The sequence below is a fragment of the Passer domesticus genome, chromosome 1, assembly GCF_036417665.1.
Source record: "Passer domesticus isolate bPasDom1 chromosome 1, bPasDom1.hap1, whole genome shotgun sequence".
NCBI classification, from domain to species: domain Eukaryota; kingdom Metazoa; phylum Chordata; class Aves; order Passeriformes; family Passeridae; genus Passer; species Passer domesticus.
The window spans coordinates 4,556,372-4,570,344 of NC_087474.1; the positions used below are offsets into that span (position 1 = coordinate 4,556,372).

The following is a 13,973-nucleotide window of genomic DNA, read 5'->3' on the forward strand; positions in this document are numbered from 1 at the left end:
CTTCTAAAATGTAAAAACGTCAGCTTGATTGTCTTATGGGATGTACAATCAATGATTCATCTGTGAGGGCGTTGGTGGACAAAACCTCGTTGCCAGTGGCGGGCACAATCCCAGGACCGGGTTGGCTGGGAGCATGGCAGTAACTAAAACAGGGACAGGTACAACAGGAGTGCTAGAAAATAAAAGTTTAATAAAGGAAAATAAAAGGTGCACTGACAATAAATGCACGACAAAAACATAAGCTGTACGCTGTAGAGAGCTACTCCAGAAGACCACAAAATGAGGCAAACACAAATTTATTTAGAGGGCAGGGAACCAAAGAACAAAGAGAAACAGAAACCATACCTTATATCGAACACAAGAGTAACCAATCAGAAAGTAGGATTCATAACAGCACCTTATATGGAATAACCTAATCTGCATAGCTGCTCCCATCATTCCTTTCTTCTCACTCTAACTTCGGAATGTCCAAAACCTATGGTGTACTCTTCCAGGGCATGGTCCTGGTAGGCTCACGTGCCTTCCTTCTGCCTGTAACTCCTGGAAAAGGGATGCTGAAGTGTTTCCCAGCTCTTTCACCCTACTCTTGGAAAAAAGTCCTAAAAGGGTTCTGTATTGTCCTTCAAAAATGTAAAAATGCCTCCTCCACTGTCTTCATAGGATTTACAATTTGAGGGTATCGGAGGAGGGAGGAAAACTGGGAAGAATAGCAAAGAAATTTATAATTCCATTTAAGCTTCCTGAAGCATTGGGTGTAGGAAACTCAGTGCTTTTGAGGAATTTCAGAGACACATTGAAAGCCTACCTGGTGCTTTTTGTGGTAATGTTTATCTCTGGGGTGTGTTGCTTGCAGACCCTCAGAGCTTCTGGGAAGGTGTATGTAGTCTTCTTCATGATGGTCATCTTTCTGGGCTCATTTTATCTAGTCAACTTGATTCTGGCTGTAGTAACAATGGCATACGAGGACCAGAACAAGGCCACCATTGCTGAAACCGAGGCAAAGGAAAGGAAATTTCGGGAAGCTATGGAATTACTGCAGAAGGAACAAGAGGTATGTAAATTATTCACTTGCAAGTGTTTGTCTCATTGTTCTGTTTTTGGTCAGGTTTAGGATGGAAGGGCAGGTTTAGGTTTGGAGGACACAGTCTCAAGCTGCACCGAGGGAAATATAGGTTGGATATTAGGAAAAAGTTTTTCCCAGAAAGGGTGATAAAGTTCTGGAATGGCTGCCCAGGGAGGTGGTGCAGTCCCCATCCCTGGGTGTGTTTAACAAAGCCTGGATGTGGCACTGGGTGCCAGGGTTGAGTTGAGCTGTTGGGGCTGGGTTGGACTCAATGACCTTGAAGGTCTCTTCCAACCTGGTCATTCTGGGAATTTTGTGAATTCTGTGGAAGGGACCTTAAAGTTCATCTCACTCCAAGCCCCTGCCATGGGCAGTGACACCTTCCACTAGACCAGGTTGCTCAGAGCCCCATCCAGACAAGAAAAAGCATTGCTCCCTGTGTACGGCTGTATATAAAAACCACTCATGGAAACAGGACCAAGTGATAACTTATTGAAATTAGTGATTCCTGGAGCAGCAGAACAACTCCTTGTTCAGCTGTGAACAATATTTCCTGTGAAACAATGACTCTTATTCTGGATAAAAAGCATTAGAGATTGATGTTACTTTAAGAAAAGCAGTATTTTTAAATCTGGAAAACATAAAATTTCTTCAACCAGCAGCTTCCAAAAGAAAATTTAGCTTTTTTTAAAATTAATTTTTATTCTATTTTGTCATTTGGGCTGCTGATCAAAGAAACATACAGTAATTCTGCTGCATTAACATCTGAGCCAAAAGCTATTGTAGTTGAATGAAAAGTCTCTTGGTAACTTAAATGGCATAGAAGCTTCTGGAACAAGATACTCCTCTGTTTTAAAAATATCACCCTAAATTCAGCATTGGAAGGAAAATCCTCCACACTGTGAATAGAGTCCCAAGGATCCCCAGTGAAAAGAAAGCCTTTTATTACAGTTTGAACATTTCTTTTGGGGCAAGGAAATAGTCCACTGCATTATTTTCAAACTGAGCATTTTTATTGTAAGCAAATTTGCCATATGGAGGAGTAGGAGCTATAATGTGATTATTTTGCCTCTGGCAGGCCCAATACTTGTAATCATATAACACACTACAAATAGCAAATTGTTCAGTGCTCCATATGTTGGGGAAATTCTCTCCTCTTTCTTTTAGCATTATCACGTATTTGAAGATTTTTAACGAGTTTTGTGAAAGACAAATTGTTATCAGGAAATAATAATATAGAGCATAGAAGAGTTTTCTTTCTGCTTTTACTCAAAGCACCCAGCAAAATTATTATCCATGTTTGTTTTTTTTTTTTTAATTTCAGTCACTGGGTATTAAAGGGATTGATATCCTGTCACTTAGCTCCTTTGAAGCCTCTTCTCTGTCACCCAAAGAAATCAAAGAAAGGAGCAATAGGAAAAAGAGAAATAAGTCATTGGGGAGAGAAGAAAATGAAGAAGAAGAACTTCCCAAGTCACAGCTCCCAGACAGTCAACGAAAGTTGGTAATCTATTATCTGAATCTGAGATCCTTACATCTTTTCTAATTTTGATTTAAAATTAATGGCTTGAAAGCATAAACAAAATCCCATTACAAACACAGATCACTCTTAAGTCTTTAAAATAAACAAATGTTGAGATAAAGAAGAATTAGATGAAAAAATTAATTTGAAAACGAAGTGTTATAAATGAAGGATGAAAGCAAAGTTAAGATAGTTGAATAAATTTTCTATAACAAAAAGAAATAAAAAGAAGTGAAAGACTACCAGAACTTAGCTTTTATGCCGTCATTCTCTGTGAAAAAAATATTTAAAATGTAAGTATAAAATTTCATACTTAAAATGTAAGTACAAAATATAAGTATTATCTCAAAAATACTTACATAAATACATACTTTATGAGCTGTACCAGCAATCTCAAAAATAGCTGGTACAGCTCATAAAGTTTTATCATCTGCCGTTGAGAATCTAAACATAATCCTTCCCAGAAAATCTAAATCAATTAGGAGTTTTGGACTTGCAGTGGTCGACAGTAAACGTTGTGAAGCTCTAATAATTTACAGCTCCCCCAGATTTTCTCTACGATGTTACTCTGCTCTCTCTGTTTTGCTTTTCCTGGGCTTCCAGTCTCTCCTGGGCCTGGTGTACGGCCCCAGCTCCAGCCAGGCCAAGCGCCGGCTGAGCCACGGGAGCGTCTTCAACTTCCAAACGCCCGCGGTGGAGGTGGCCTCCAGAGCGGATCTGGGCGACGAGGACACCCCGGGAGCTGGGGGACGCAAACCCCGCTGCCGGTCCCTGTCGGGGGTGCAGATGGGACGGCGGCCCAGCCTGCAAAGCCAACGGGGCCACAGCTCCCACCCCGCCACCCCAAACTGCGCGCGAAGCGGCAAGGGGGGCAGCCTGGACGACCACCTTGGGCTGGGAGGAGGGAGCAGCAGGGTGCACAGCCAAGATCCTGTGTCCTCTGAAGGAGCCGTGCTTCCACCAGTCATGGAAGATGCGGGAAAGGGGAATCTGGTGAGGAAAAATATAATATTTTAAATATATGCTTTATACGGTGCTTTGTCGATCAGCGGCAGGGTTGGGTTTTTTTGTTGTTTTAAGGGTTTTTAAACAGTGATGTGAACTCAAACATGCTGACGTGGGAATTTTTCAATTGTCTGTAGAAACTGGTTTTTAATTAGTCTGATGCTTCCTGAAAATTAGACTTTGGTCTTCCTGTTGTAAACCTTGTTTCTGCTATTCATTAATTGCAGTAACATAGTTTGAAAGGTTCCTAGTGCTGAAATTACAAGTCACCCTTTTCATCCCAAATGCTGCTCAGGGGTGTAATTTTCAATAATACCCATGATTTTAAATATTTTTTTTTTGTTCATAGCCCCTTTAGCATCATGCAGCAGCTTTGCCTGTAAGTTCCCAAATTTCCTTTATTTATCCTTCACTGCTCTCCTATTCCATTAGTTTTTTGAATGATTCTTAGGCCTATTTCCCCTCATACATTCATTTCCAAGGCTGTGCTTGCCCCATGTCACATGCTTGCAGGATCCATTCACTGCAGCCCCATAAGAGAGCAGGGCCTTCAATCTCACCATCTATTACATCTTGTAAAAATGTACATTTATTTGGCTGCCTGTCATTGTTCCTATTAACTCTCACAGTTACCCATCATCACATCCTGGCTCATTTCACCCCTGTGGTATCTCCCTAATCGTGTTTACTTCTCTGAGCAGCCAGCTGTGCATGATGAGAGCAGCATGATGCATTTACCTCCTCATCTGTCAGTGGAGTACTTTAATGAGGCTCTTCAGAGACAAAGGGCAGCAAGTGTAGTCAGCATAATTACCAGTGTCTTGGAGGGTAAGTGGTTCCTCATTAAGTTTATTTCAACCCTAAAGTAAGTCTGCCGTGAAAGAAAAAAACATATTTCTTAAAGGTTAGCAGAGATTTGTAGGTGTGTAGTTAGGAATTTCATTGTTAATTTGGACTTCTTTTAGAAAAAAAGGTGTTACACAGTCTCTGTGTTTGGAACATGTTCTTTACCTATTGTAAAAGCTCATTTTGTAGGACAGAGAGTGAAGAGGGTTGGGGTGAGAATGGGTGGAAGATATTTCTGATCGTCTGACCTGCAGGACTGGGACACTTTTTTTCTGATTTCTGATGTGTCAGTGGCAGAATTCAGAGGATTCACAGGCATGCAGAATTCAACAATTAATAAGATTATGCAACTAAAATTAGTTGTGGCAGTTCTTGTATTGAATACCTTTAATTTACCTTCCCAAGGAAATTTTTGGTGGGAGTTAATCAGTGACAATTATTTTGATGACTGGTAGTTTTGTTGCAGATCTTGCTGAAAAATTTCAGTCCAAGTTACTCAGGATGAGTAACTTTTGTTTTCTTTTGGCTCTTTTGAGGAGCTCTACCACCAGTTCTTGGACACAAGTGTGGGATTGAACAGGGAGGTATCTGTGACAGGAAGGTCCCCTTCCTTAATTTTTTTAAAATATTTTTTTCCTAGGAGAATCACAGTTGCAACACATCCAGTTGAGCTTTGCCTTGCAGTGTAATTCATCAAAGATCTGGGTTTTGTTGCACAGTTTCAGCTGTGAACTGAGGGGGAACAGCACTTGTAGCTCTAGTGGAAGACAAGAGCTAGGCCTGGAGTGAGGATTGAGTCAAAGTGATCACTCTGGACTAAGTGGTGTGGGGTGCAGATGTAGGTATTGAGCCTTGGGGAGTAGAAATGAAAATTAAACAGAGGGAAGAAATAAGGGCAGGTCCAATTAAGAAAAGGATATGAGTCAGACCCAGCTCATCTATTTCTGAAAAGCTTCCAGGTCCCTGAAAACCAGATGAGTAATTCCTACTACGCTCGTATTTAAAGCTAGTTCCAGGTAGTCAATGAATTTGCACAGGAATTAAGCTGGGTCAAAAGTATTTTGAAGGGCTAATTAATTATTAATGGTGAAGAAAGAAAAGCTATGAGATTTAGATTTGATTAAAAAGATGAGAATGACAAAGACAAAACAGCTTCTGTCCCAAGTTCTACTTGAGGAAAATGGAGATATGTTGAACTTTCATCAGCTGGGAAGTGGTGGGTGTGACCTTTCCCACAGAAAAGGCCAAAGGCCAAACTTCAGGAAATTTGGATTTGCCAGAGTCAGAATTCTCATATCTACCATTGATTCTTTAAACTGCCTTGAGGGTCAAGGGAGACCAAAAGTTGTTGGTTGTGACACAGCTGTTGTCCCAGACACCCATGTGAGGACAAGGTGGGAAGTGCTGTAGCTGCTCTGTTGTCCTGCAGGAGCATGAGAAGCTCTTGGTGAGGCCCCTGCATCACAAATATCTGCGTTGCCAGATGGTTGTAGTACCAATCTAAGACAAATAAAACCCTTTCCGAAGGCTTCTGAAGGAAGTGCTCACAAAAGAATTTGGCATTTTCTCTGAGTTTTTATTTTCACGTTTATCAGCTGATGTTAGAACCACATGAATGGTAAAAAGTGCAGGGAGGCTCTATGAGAGATGAGAGATTTCCTTTGCTGGTCTTTTGAATGCTTGAAGTTGTTATTTCACCATCTTGTTCAGTGATAAGTAATAACAGAAGGATTTTCTTTTTCATTTAGAACATGAAGAAGCTCAGCAGAAATGCCCACCACGCCTGAAGAACTTTGCTTTAAAGTATCTGATTTGGGACTGTTGCCCACTTTGGTTGAGAATCAAGGAGAAAGTGGCTGCTTTCATAAAGGATCCTTTTTTTGATCTCACCATCACAGTTTGCATTGTGATGAACACTCTGTTCATGGCACTGGAGCATAACAATATGTCACCTACTTTTAAATTCATGCTTAAAATAGGAAACTTGGTAAGCAAATTCTCAGCTATGTGGCTTTTTATAGGATTAATTAATTGGCTGGTGTGTGTTTTCATTTGAAACATAAAAAGTAACAGTAAAAATTAAAAATGGCTAACCCTGCATTTATAAACTTTGTTTCTAATACAAACAATTCCCAGATTTTTTTAATACACTTTGTTATGCTTCTGAAAAGGAAGAAAATAATCCTTCCATTTAAATTAAAAGTGCACCAGGACTTTATAAACATGGGTTTTATGAACCTGTCTATGAATGGTATTTGAGGGAAGGTGACCTAGAGATAAGATAAATTCTTGGCTACTTTCAGGCTGATGCTACTGTTTCCTTGTCACAGGTTTTTACAGGAATCTTCACTGCAGAAATGATCTTAAAAATCATCGCTCTAGATCCCTATTACTATTTTCAGCAGCCCTGGAATATTTTTGACAGTGTCATTGTCACACTGAGTTTAATTGAACTGAGTTTCCCCAAACACAAAAGCAAGAAAGAAAGGAGAAAAGGAGGAACCCTGTCAGTTTTACGATCCTTCAGACTGGTAATGCTTCACGCATGCTCAGTTGTATGAAACTTTATCTTGTGAATTTCATAGAGAATACTTCTGCAGTTAGGAGGCAAGAAATGATTTTTTTTTTAGCCCAATTATTTTTACTGCCTCGTCTTGGCTTTAAGAAACACACTCAAACTCCTAGTGATGCTAGAGTCAGAGTTTAAGAAGTGTATTTCTTTTGAATTCACTGAGAAATATTCAAAGGAAAAAATATTCCAGAATGGAGATGTTATAAAACTGATGCAAATAATTAAAAACTCGTACAGGAGATTGGGAAAAAAAGTGTTGGAGTACAACAGAAATAAACAGTATTTAAAGAGAGATGTGAAATTATACTAAGGTATCCACTTCATATACCAGGGACTGATTTAAATTGCTTTTTCAAAATATAGACTCTTTTCATAGTGCTATGGCAGCAGTCCCTGAGCTTTTGGTCCTTTGTTTTACATTAAAACATGTAGGCACCATAATCTACATCAAGAGAATTGCATGGACACCTGCCTGCATTTATCAGGGTCTCAAGTTAGTTTGGTCCTCTGTGAGGTGATTCGTTTATGTGTGCAGTGTTGCCAGCCAAGACAAAAAAAAATCTATAAATATTTTAAAAAGTATTAATGTGCCACAAATGTTGCAATGATGGAATAATTCAGAATATCAGTAATTTGGTTGTTGTAGGATCTGCATGGTGCAAAGATGAGTTATCTCTACCAATGTCTAACACTATGTTTTATGTTGCTACGCAGCTGAGGGTCTTCAAACTGGCAAAGTCCTGGCCAACTTTAAACACTCTAATTAAAATAATTTGTAACTCCCTGGGAGCACTGAGTAATCTGACCCTCGTCCTGGCAATCATCATTTTCATTTTTGCTATAGTAGGGGTGCAACTTTTTGGGAGAAGTTATGTGCTCAACTGCACTAAAATAAGCAAAGACTGCACGCCACGCTGGCACATGAAGGACTTTTTCCATTCCTTCCTCGTCATTTTCCGAATTCTGTGTGGAGAATGGATTGAGACCATGTGGGACTGCATGGTGGTTGCTGAACCATCACTGTGCCTTGTTGTCTTTCTGCTGGTCATGGTGATAGGAAATCTAGTGGTAAGTTGCACAATGTGCTCTTCTCTTCACCCTGTCTGTGGTGGACTCCAGTTAATGGCTGTTCTGACAACAAAAGGTAGCTCCCCTAAAAACAGGTGGGAAAGTTACCTGTGTATGTTACAGTCTGTGACATCCTCTTTTTCCTTTCACCTTTGAGCCATTGTCTGCATTTCCCCATTTTGTGAGCTTCGCTCACAGCACCACTTGACCTTTCCATGTGACAATGTGACAAGAAACACCTTTGCAGTAAATACACCACAGCTAAGTGGTGTATTAGCTTTGCAGTAAATACACAGCTAAGTTCCTCCACGTCTTGGGATTTGGATGTAAATAATCAGTGAGGCTTATGGCTTACCTGCCTGAATTAATTAATAAGTGCTTAAGTCCCTCTCTAAATCAATTTTATTTGTTTTATTAAGACCTCATGCATGTACTGAATTCTTTGTTAGCAAATGGCAGAATCCACAGTGCTACCACAAAAATCAGGATTATTTTTAGGCATCTCAAAGTACATTTATATCCAAGAGCTAGATCTTGCAATGGCATAACCTACAGAGCCTCAACACACTATGCTGGGACACAAGGGACAGCCTGCCTTCCTTGGTCCTGTGCTGTCCTTTCTTGATGCCCAAATCATAAATATCTTCTTTTAGAACTTTGTTCCTCATGTCCTTCATTCATATGCCAAGCTCCTCTTAATTGTAAAAAAATTCTGAACATATTAAACTCTAGGCAGACCTTTGTGGGAAATCTCTGCTCTGTGGCTGAATCCTAAAATGTATTTAATGTCCTGTCTGTTCCACACTGCAAGGATTGATGACAGTGATGAAATGCTGTGAGGGAGATTCATATTGCAATTTAATGTTAACTGTCAAGCAATGAAGTGTTTAGCCCCCACTTTTTGTCCAGGCTTTCTTATGGTCCAAGGAAGCAGAGAGAGGTATCTGGGACTGAGATTTATTCCAGCCTGAAATCAATAACTAAGACAGATGGGATGAATTGATCTCTGGAGAGCTGATATTCTCCACTGTCTGTGGTCCTTGGATGGCTTGGGGGTGTTATCTGCCCAGTTCTGCCATGACAAAAATTAAGATACACAGATCCCATTAGTAACCCAAATACTAGTGAAAAAATTGAATTCTCACATTGCCTTAAAAGCAAGCAACAACAAAGGAAAAAAAAAAAGGAGATTTAAAAACTCCTTTATTTGAAGGTATTTAAAAATGAAAAATTTGAGGTTCTCTTGGTTTTGATTTTTGTGATCATGTGGCAGATTTGAGGAAATTTCTGGGCCTGAATCTGATCTCACAGAATTTTGGAAGTAGCTCCACAGAGGCCTGATTTAATTCTAATTTGAAGAATGATGAGACAATTACAAAACTGACAGGACATGAGTCAATGTTACTGCTTTAACCTTTGAAAAGTTGCTTCAACAAATAATGCATTGGGCACACAGTTCTGTTTTCTCTTGTAGATTAAATTACATTTTTTTTTGAGAAGAGAGGAATGGGAACATTGAAATTTCTGGTAGAGAAGTTGGTTTCACCAACCACAATGTGATCAGTCGCTGTCATTTCCTTATCACCTTGTTTTGGTTTGCTCAGGAGAGACAGAACTTTGGTAGCATTTGTATTCTTCAAAGCTAGAATTCAGAATTTCCAATGCTAGTCTCCGGACTTTAATTTTTTTAACATTATTATTTCAATTGCTTTCAGGTTCTCAACCTTTTCATTGCACTGCTGCTGAGTTCTTTCAGTGCTGACAGTCTCCAGACAACAGAGGATGATGGAGAGATGAACAATCTCCGGATTGCCTTCGCTCGGATCCGCAAGGGATTCCGCTTTGTCAGGAGCGTGACGTGGGACGCCTGCTGTAGGAAGCTCAGGCAGATAAAGAAAGTGCACAAGAAGAAAATCAAACTGACTGCACAGAACTCACTTGGGTTCAAGAGTGAAGAGCCAAAAACTCGTAAAGAGAATTACAATAATGAATGGATTGAGAGAAACGGGGACAAGTGCCCAGGTCTTGAAGATTTTGTTAGAAGTCCCAATGTGTTTGTCTGTGTCCCTATTGCTGAGGCAGAGAATACAAGTGAGGGCTTTGAGGATGATGATAAACTGAGCACATTTACTGACACAGAATGCAGCAAGCAGGTAATGGATTTCTTCATTTGTGTTGGAGCAGTAGAATTGTGGAGAAAGATGAGGGGAGGGGGAGGGATGGGTGGGAGAAGTGTTTCTACCAGAACAATGTGGGAGATGTTGATCCACTTCCAGCATTACAAAGTTTTGAACTAGAGCCAAAAGTAAAAATATTTACAGCAAGGGTAAATCCTTGGAGCCTTTTCAAATCAAGATTCTTTCATAGTTTTAAAAGAAGATTTTTGCAGGATTTCTAGCTGATGTGCTGTGGTGCACACACAGGTAATTGTGGCAGTCCTTGGTGAACTTGTATTTTTAAATGTAAATATTTATGCATAATGTCAACTGTTTTGGTATTATTTGCACAAAAGAGCAAAAATACTGTGTTCTGCATATCATGGATTCAGAATATGAATTGATAGCTCTGATCCTTACTTTGTATTTTTCCTTGCTGTGTGTAGTATGTAGTAATTATTATAAGTACATGGGATTAAGTATGGAGTGGCTCTACTAAGGACATATTTTTGATACTACATCATATCTTTACCCTATTTCTTTGTGCTCTATGAATTTTTCAGTTCTGTTTCAATAACAATTGTCATTCTGGTATTACAATTTCCCACATTAAATTTCCCTCTTAATTCCTATGTAAGAATTCTCATTTAAGTTTTGAATGGATGACTAAAATGCATTCATTTGCTCTGTTGGGGAAAAATTATATCTGTAGGTAAAATCAGAGACTCAGAATGATCCTTACAACTCTTGTCTGAAGATTGCCACTTTAAATGAAATTTATAGCTTGTTGGTTTTTCACCTCTGACTTGTGCATTCCCTTAAAATCAAGAGAAAGCCCCTCTAATCCAAAGATTAATTTCAGGATGAAAATCACCTGAGACAAAGGGGAGACAGAGGAAAAAATTCAGGCAGCTCGAGTAAAGGATCGGGATTTTCCTCTGAAGAATTCAGTGTGCTTTTTCTTGGAAAGGACAGGAAGAGTGAACTCTCGTCACCAGAAGAAAAAGAGGTAACATTTTTTTTTTTTTTTTAATGATGTTAATTTTCCAATACTGGTCAAAAACAGGCACATTTCTGTTCAGGGATTTACCAGAGAGAAGTTTAGTGCCAGAAGCAGCTCTGAACTTGCAGTACCTGGTCTGACAGAACAAGAGCCAATACTGGAGCTGGAATTCTTTGAGCAAAATCAAAGGTTTTTTAGGTATTTATTTTAAAGAAAAAAAAATATATAGTATAGGAAAGAGAACATGTAGAAATGGGAAAAAACTATTATGTAACTTTGGTAGTAATAATGAATAATTTATAAAATACTCTCTGATATGTTCCATGTATTAAATTCTGACTCCATGAAAAAGGAAAATTAAAAAAAAAAAAAAGAATAATTAGGAGAGATAAGCTTCCATGTGGGAAATTCCATCAAGTCTGCTTGTGTCCTAAGTATCTTGGATTCAAGAAACATAATGCTTGAAATTAGTTTCTATGTCATTAAAGATTGTTGTTACCAGTTTACAGTGATTTTAAAATAATGTTGAATGTAGAATACATTCAAAGAAGTAAAAAGCAGCATTATGGAACCATGAAAGAACAAAAGCATAGAGTAAGTAATTGCTAACAAACAGCTGACTCATAACATTGTCTTTGGTTTAATGGGCGGGGGCAAAAAGCTTTGTAACTGAAGAATACAGGGTATGATTCCAATTTCTACTTCCTAAATACTGTCATGGGTGCTCAGTTCCTGGCATGATAATGGATTTATTTATCTGGGTCTCCTGTGCAAATGCATCTTTCCATAAATCCCTTGATTTCTTTGAAGTAGGATGTTTCATGGTTTTAACCCAAGTAATGTCTCCTGCTCTGAGAGCTACATTCACTAATATGCAATTTAAAAGCTCTTCAGTTTCCCAGCTGATTAGGCAGTTACATCTGGTTCATGTAGATAGATATTGTAATTATAGAGCTTTGGCCTCTATTTGAATGCACCCATTGGTACTTCTAAGCTTATATATTTTAAAATTAAAAGTTTTATTCCATTACCAACAATACTTGTAGTATTAGTGCGTACCAAAGCTTTAATTTTGAGTTTTATTTTTTCATGGATTAATTTATTCATTTGGACCCAAGTTAGAAAGAATCAATAACTGATATTACTGTGCTTGCTAGATGGATGGTGTCAGCTCTTCTGAAGTCAGTACAGTGGATCTGATGAATCCTGAAGATCTTTTAAAACAGATTCCAGAATTTTCTGAAGACTTCAAGACTCCAGAACAGTGTTTTCCAGAAGGTAAGACTCTAATGGAAATGAGATCAGTGAAAACTCATCTTGTTTCTCTAGTGATGCTGAGCCAATAGGGTCAGATTATTTTCAATTAATTTTAGTTATCTGAAAAAAAGCTAAATAGTTGTCCCTATCTAGTCAACACAGAGACTGAGACACCTGAAAAATGAAACCCTTTCCTCTAAAAGCCAGTTGCTTCCAAGTGAGATATGGGCAGTGGCATAGACCCCATTCTGAAAAATAGTATTGTATTGAGATGAATTTCACTCAGTTTGACACAACCAAGCCACTCTGGGGGTTTGACATAAGAGAAGGGTGTGGGATCACCTCTCACGTGCCAATGGTCACCTGGCATATCAGATTTATTAATACTTTGCAGCAGTAAAAGTATTCCTTGAATAACATTTCATAAGCAATCTAAAACAAAGGAGTGAAATAAGCAAAAGAAGCTGCTAAGATGAATTGAATTTCTGTAGGGTGGTGATTAGAGGGAATCATAGAATGACTTGGGTTGGAAAGGACCTTAAATATCATCCAATAATCTGAGGACTCTTTTCAAATTGTCCAACAATATCTAGCTTTGCAAGTTTTCTAGGGTGTGTTCAGTGCTTATAGAATTTCTTCCTACCCTAATATGTAACAACACTGGCTTTTGTATCAATCCTGACAAATTTGGTGGCTTTCTATGCTGGGGTTACAGCATCTCATCTCATGAGCACCTCAGCTCATACAGCATTTCCAAAGAGTGTGCAGAAATTGAGAAGGACTTTTGTGTCATCAAAACTTTTTCCCATGGCCTTGAAGTTTTGTGTGACCCAACAGCAGGCCAGTGAGAGCCTATCCACTGTCTCAGAAATGTCTTGAAATAATGGAAAGTTGTCCAAAGGGGCTCTACCTACTGTGTATATAAACAGGAGCTGCAAGGCAAATTAAACTAGAGGTATCCCAATTTTTTTTTTGTCTCGGTAAAACAGGGAAAACCAACAATAAGGATGCAATAACTGTCACCATTGACTTTTTCCTATCCCCAGAAATTTCCTGGCCATGCCTTCACATTCTCCTGCCTTCCTTCCCTGCACTCATTGCTGTCTCTCACTTTCAGGCTGTGCTCGGTACTTCCAGTGTTGCCTGTGTGGTGCTGCAAAGTTTGGAGGAGAAACCTGGTGGGATCTGAGGAAAACCTGCTACCAGATTGTGGAACATTCTTGGTTTGAATCCTTTATCGTGTTCATGATTCTTCTGAGCAGTGGAGCCCTGGTTGGTGTAGCACAGTTTCATGTGTTCATGAAGGAATTTTTTGCTTTAATTTGCACCCAGAGAAGTTGTTTTTACCAACAAACAAACTGAATATCTTTCAACTCATAAAGAGGGAAGAGTTTTCAAATAGCAGTTGTTTATTCACCATTTTAATGATTGCAAATCTATTATTGATATTATTAAAAATTATAAGAGAGCATAAGCTAAGC

General features: G+C 38.9%; 1 protein-coding gene across 1 annotated transcript in view; it reads left to right on the plus strand.

The window, feature by feature from the left end:
• Nucleotides 1-13,973, plus strand: part of LOC135304181 (sodium channel protein type 5 subunit alpha-like) — a 41,665-nt gene that overhangs the window by 18,431 nt on the left and 9,261 nt on the right. The window contains exons 10-20 of the mRNA XM_064426421.1: nucleotides 854-1,051; nucleotides 2,388-2,567; nucleotides 3,189-3,578; nucleotides 4,289-4,418; nucleotides 6,185-6,423; nucleotides 6,767-6,967; nucleotides 7,723-8,076; nucleotides 9,792-10,229; nucleotides 11,095-11,241; nucleotides 12,393-12,513; nucleotides 13,610-13,764. Of these exons, the coding sequence (XP_064282491.1) occupies nucleotides 854-1,051; nucleotides 2,388-2,567; nucleotides 3,189-3,578; nucleotides 4,289-4,418; nucleotides 6,185-6,423; nucleotides 6,767-6,967; nucleotides 7,723-8,076; nucleotides 9,792-10,229; nucleotides 11,095-11,241; nucleotides 12,393-12,513; nucleotides 13,610-13,764 (2,553 nt within the window). The remainder of the gene's footprint in view (nucleotides 1-853; nucleotides 1,052-2,387; nucleotides 2,568-3,188; nucleotides 3,579-4,288; nucleotides 4,419-6,184; nucleotides 6,424-6,766; nucleotides 6,968-7,722; nucleotides 8,077-9,791; nucleotides 10,230-11,094; nucleotides 11,242-12,392; nucleotides 12,514-13,609; nucleotides 13,765-13,973) is intronic.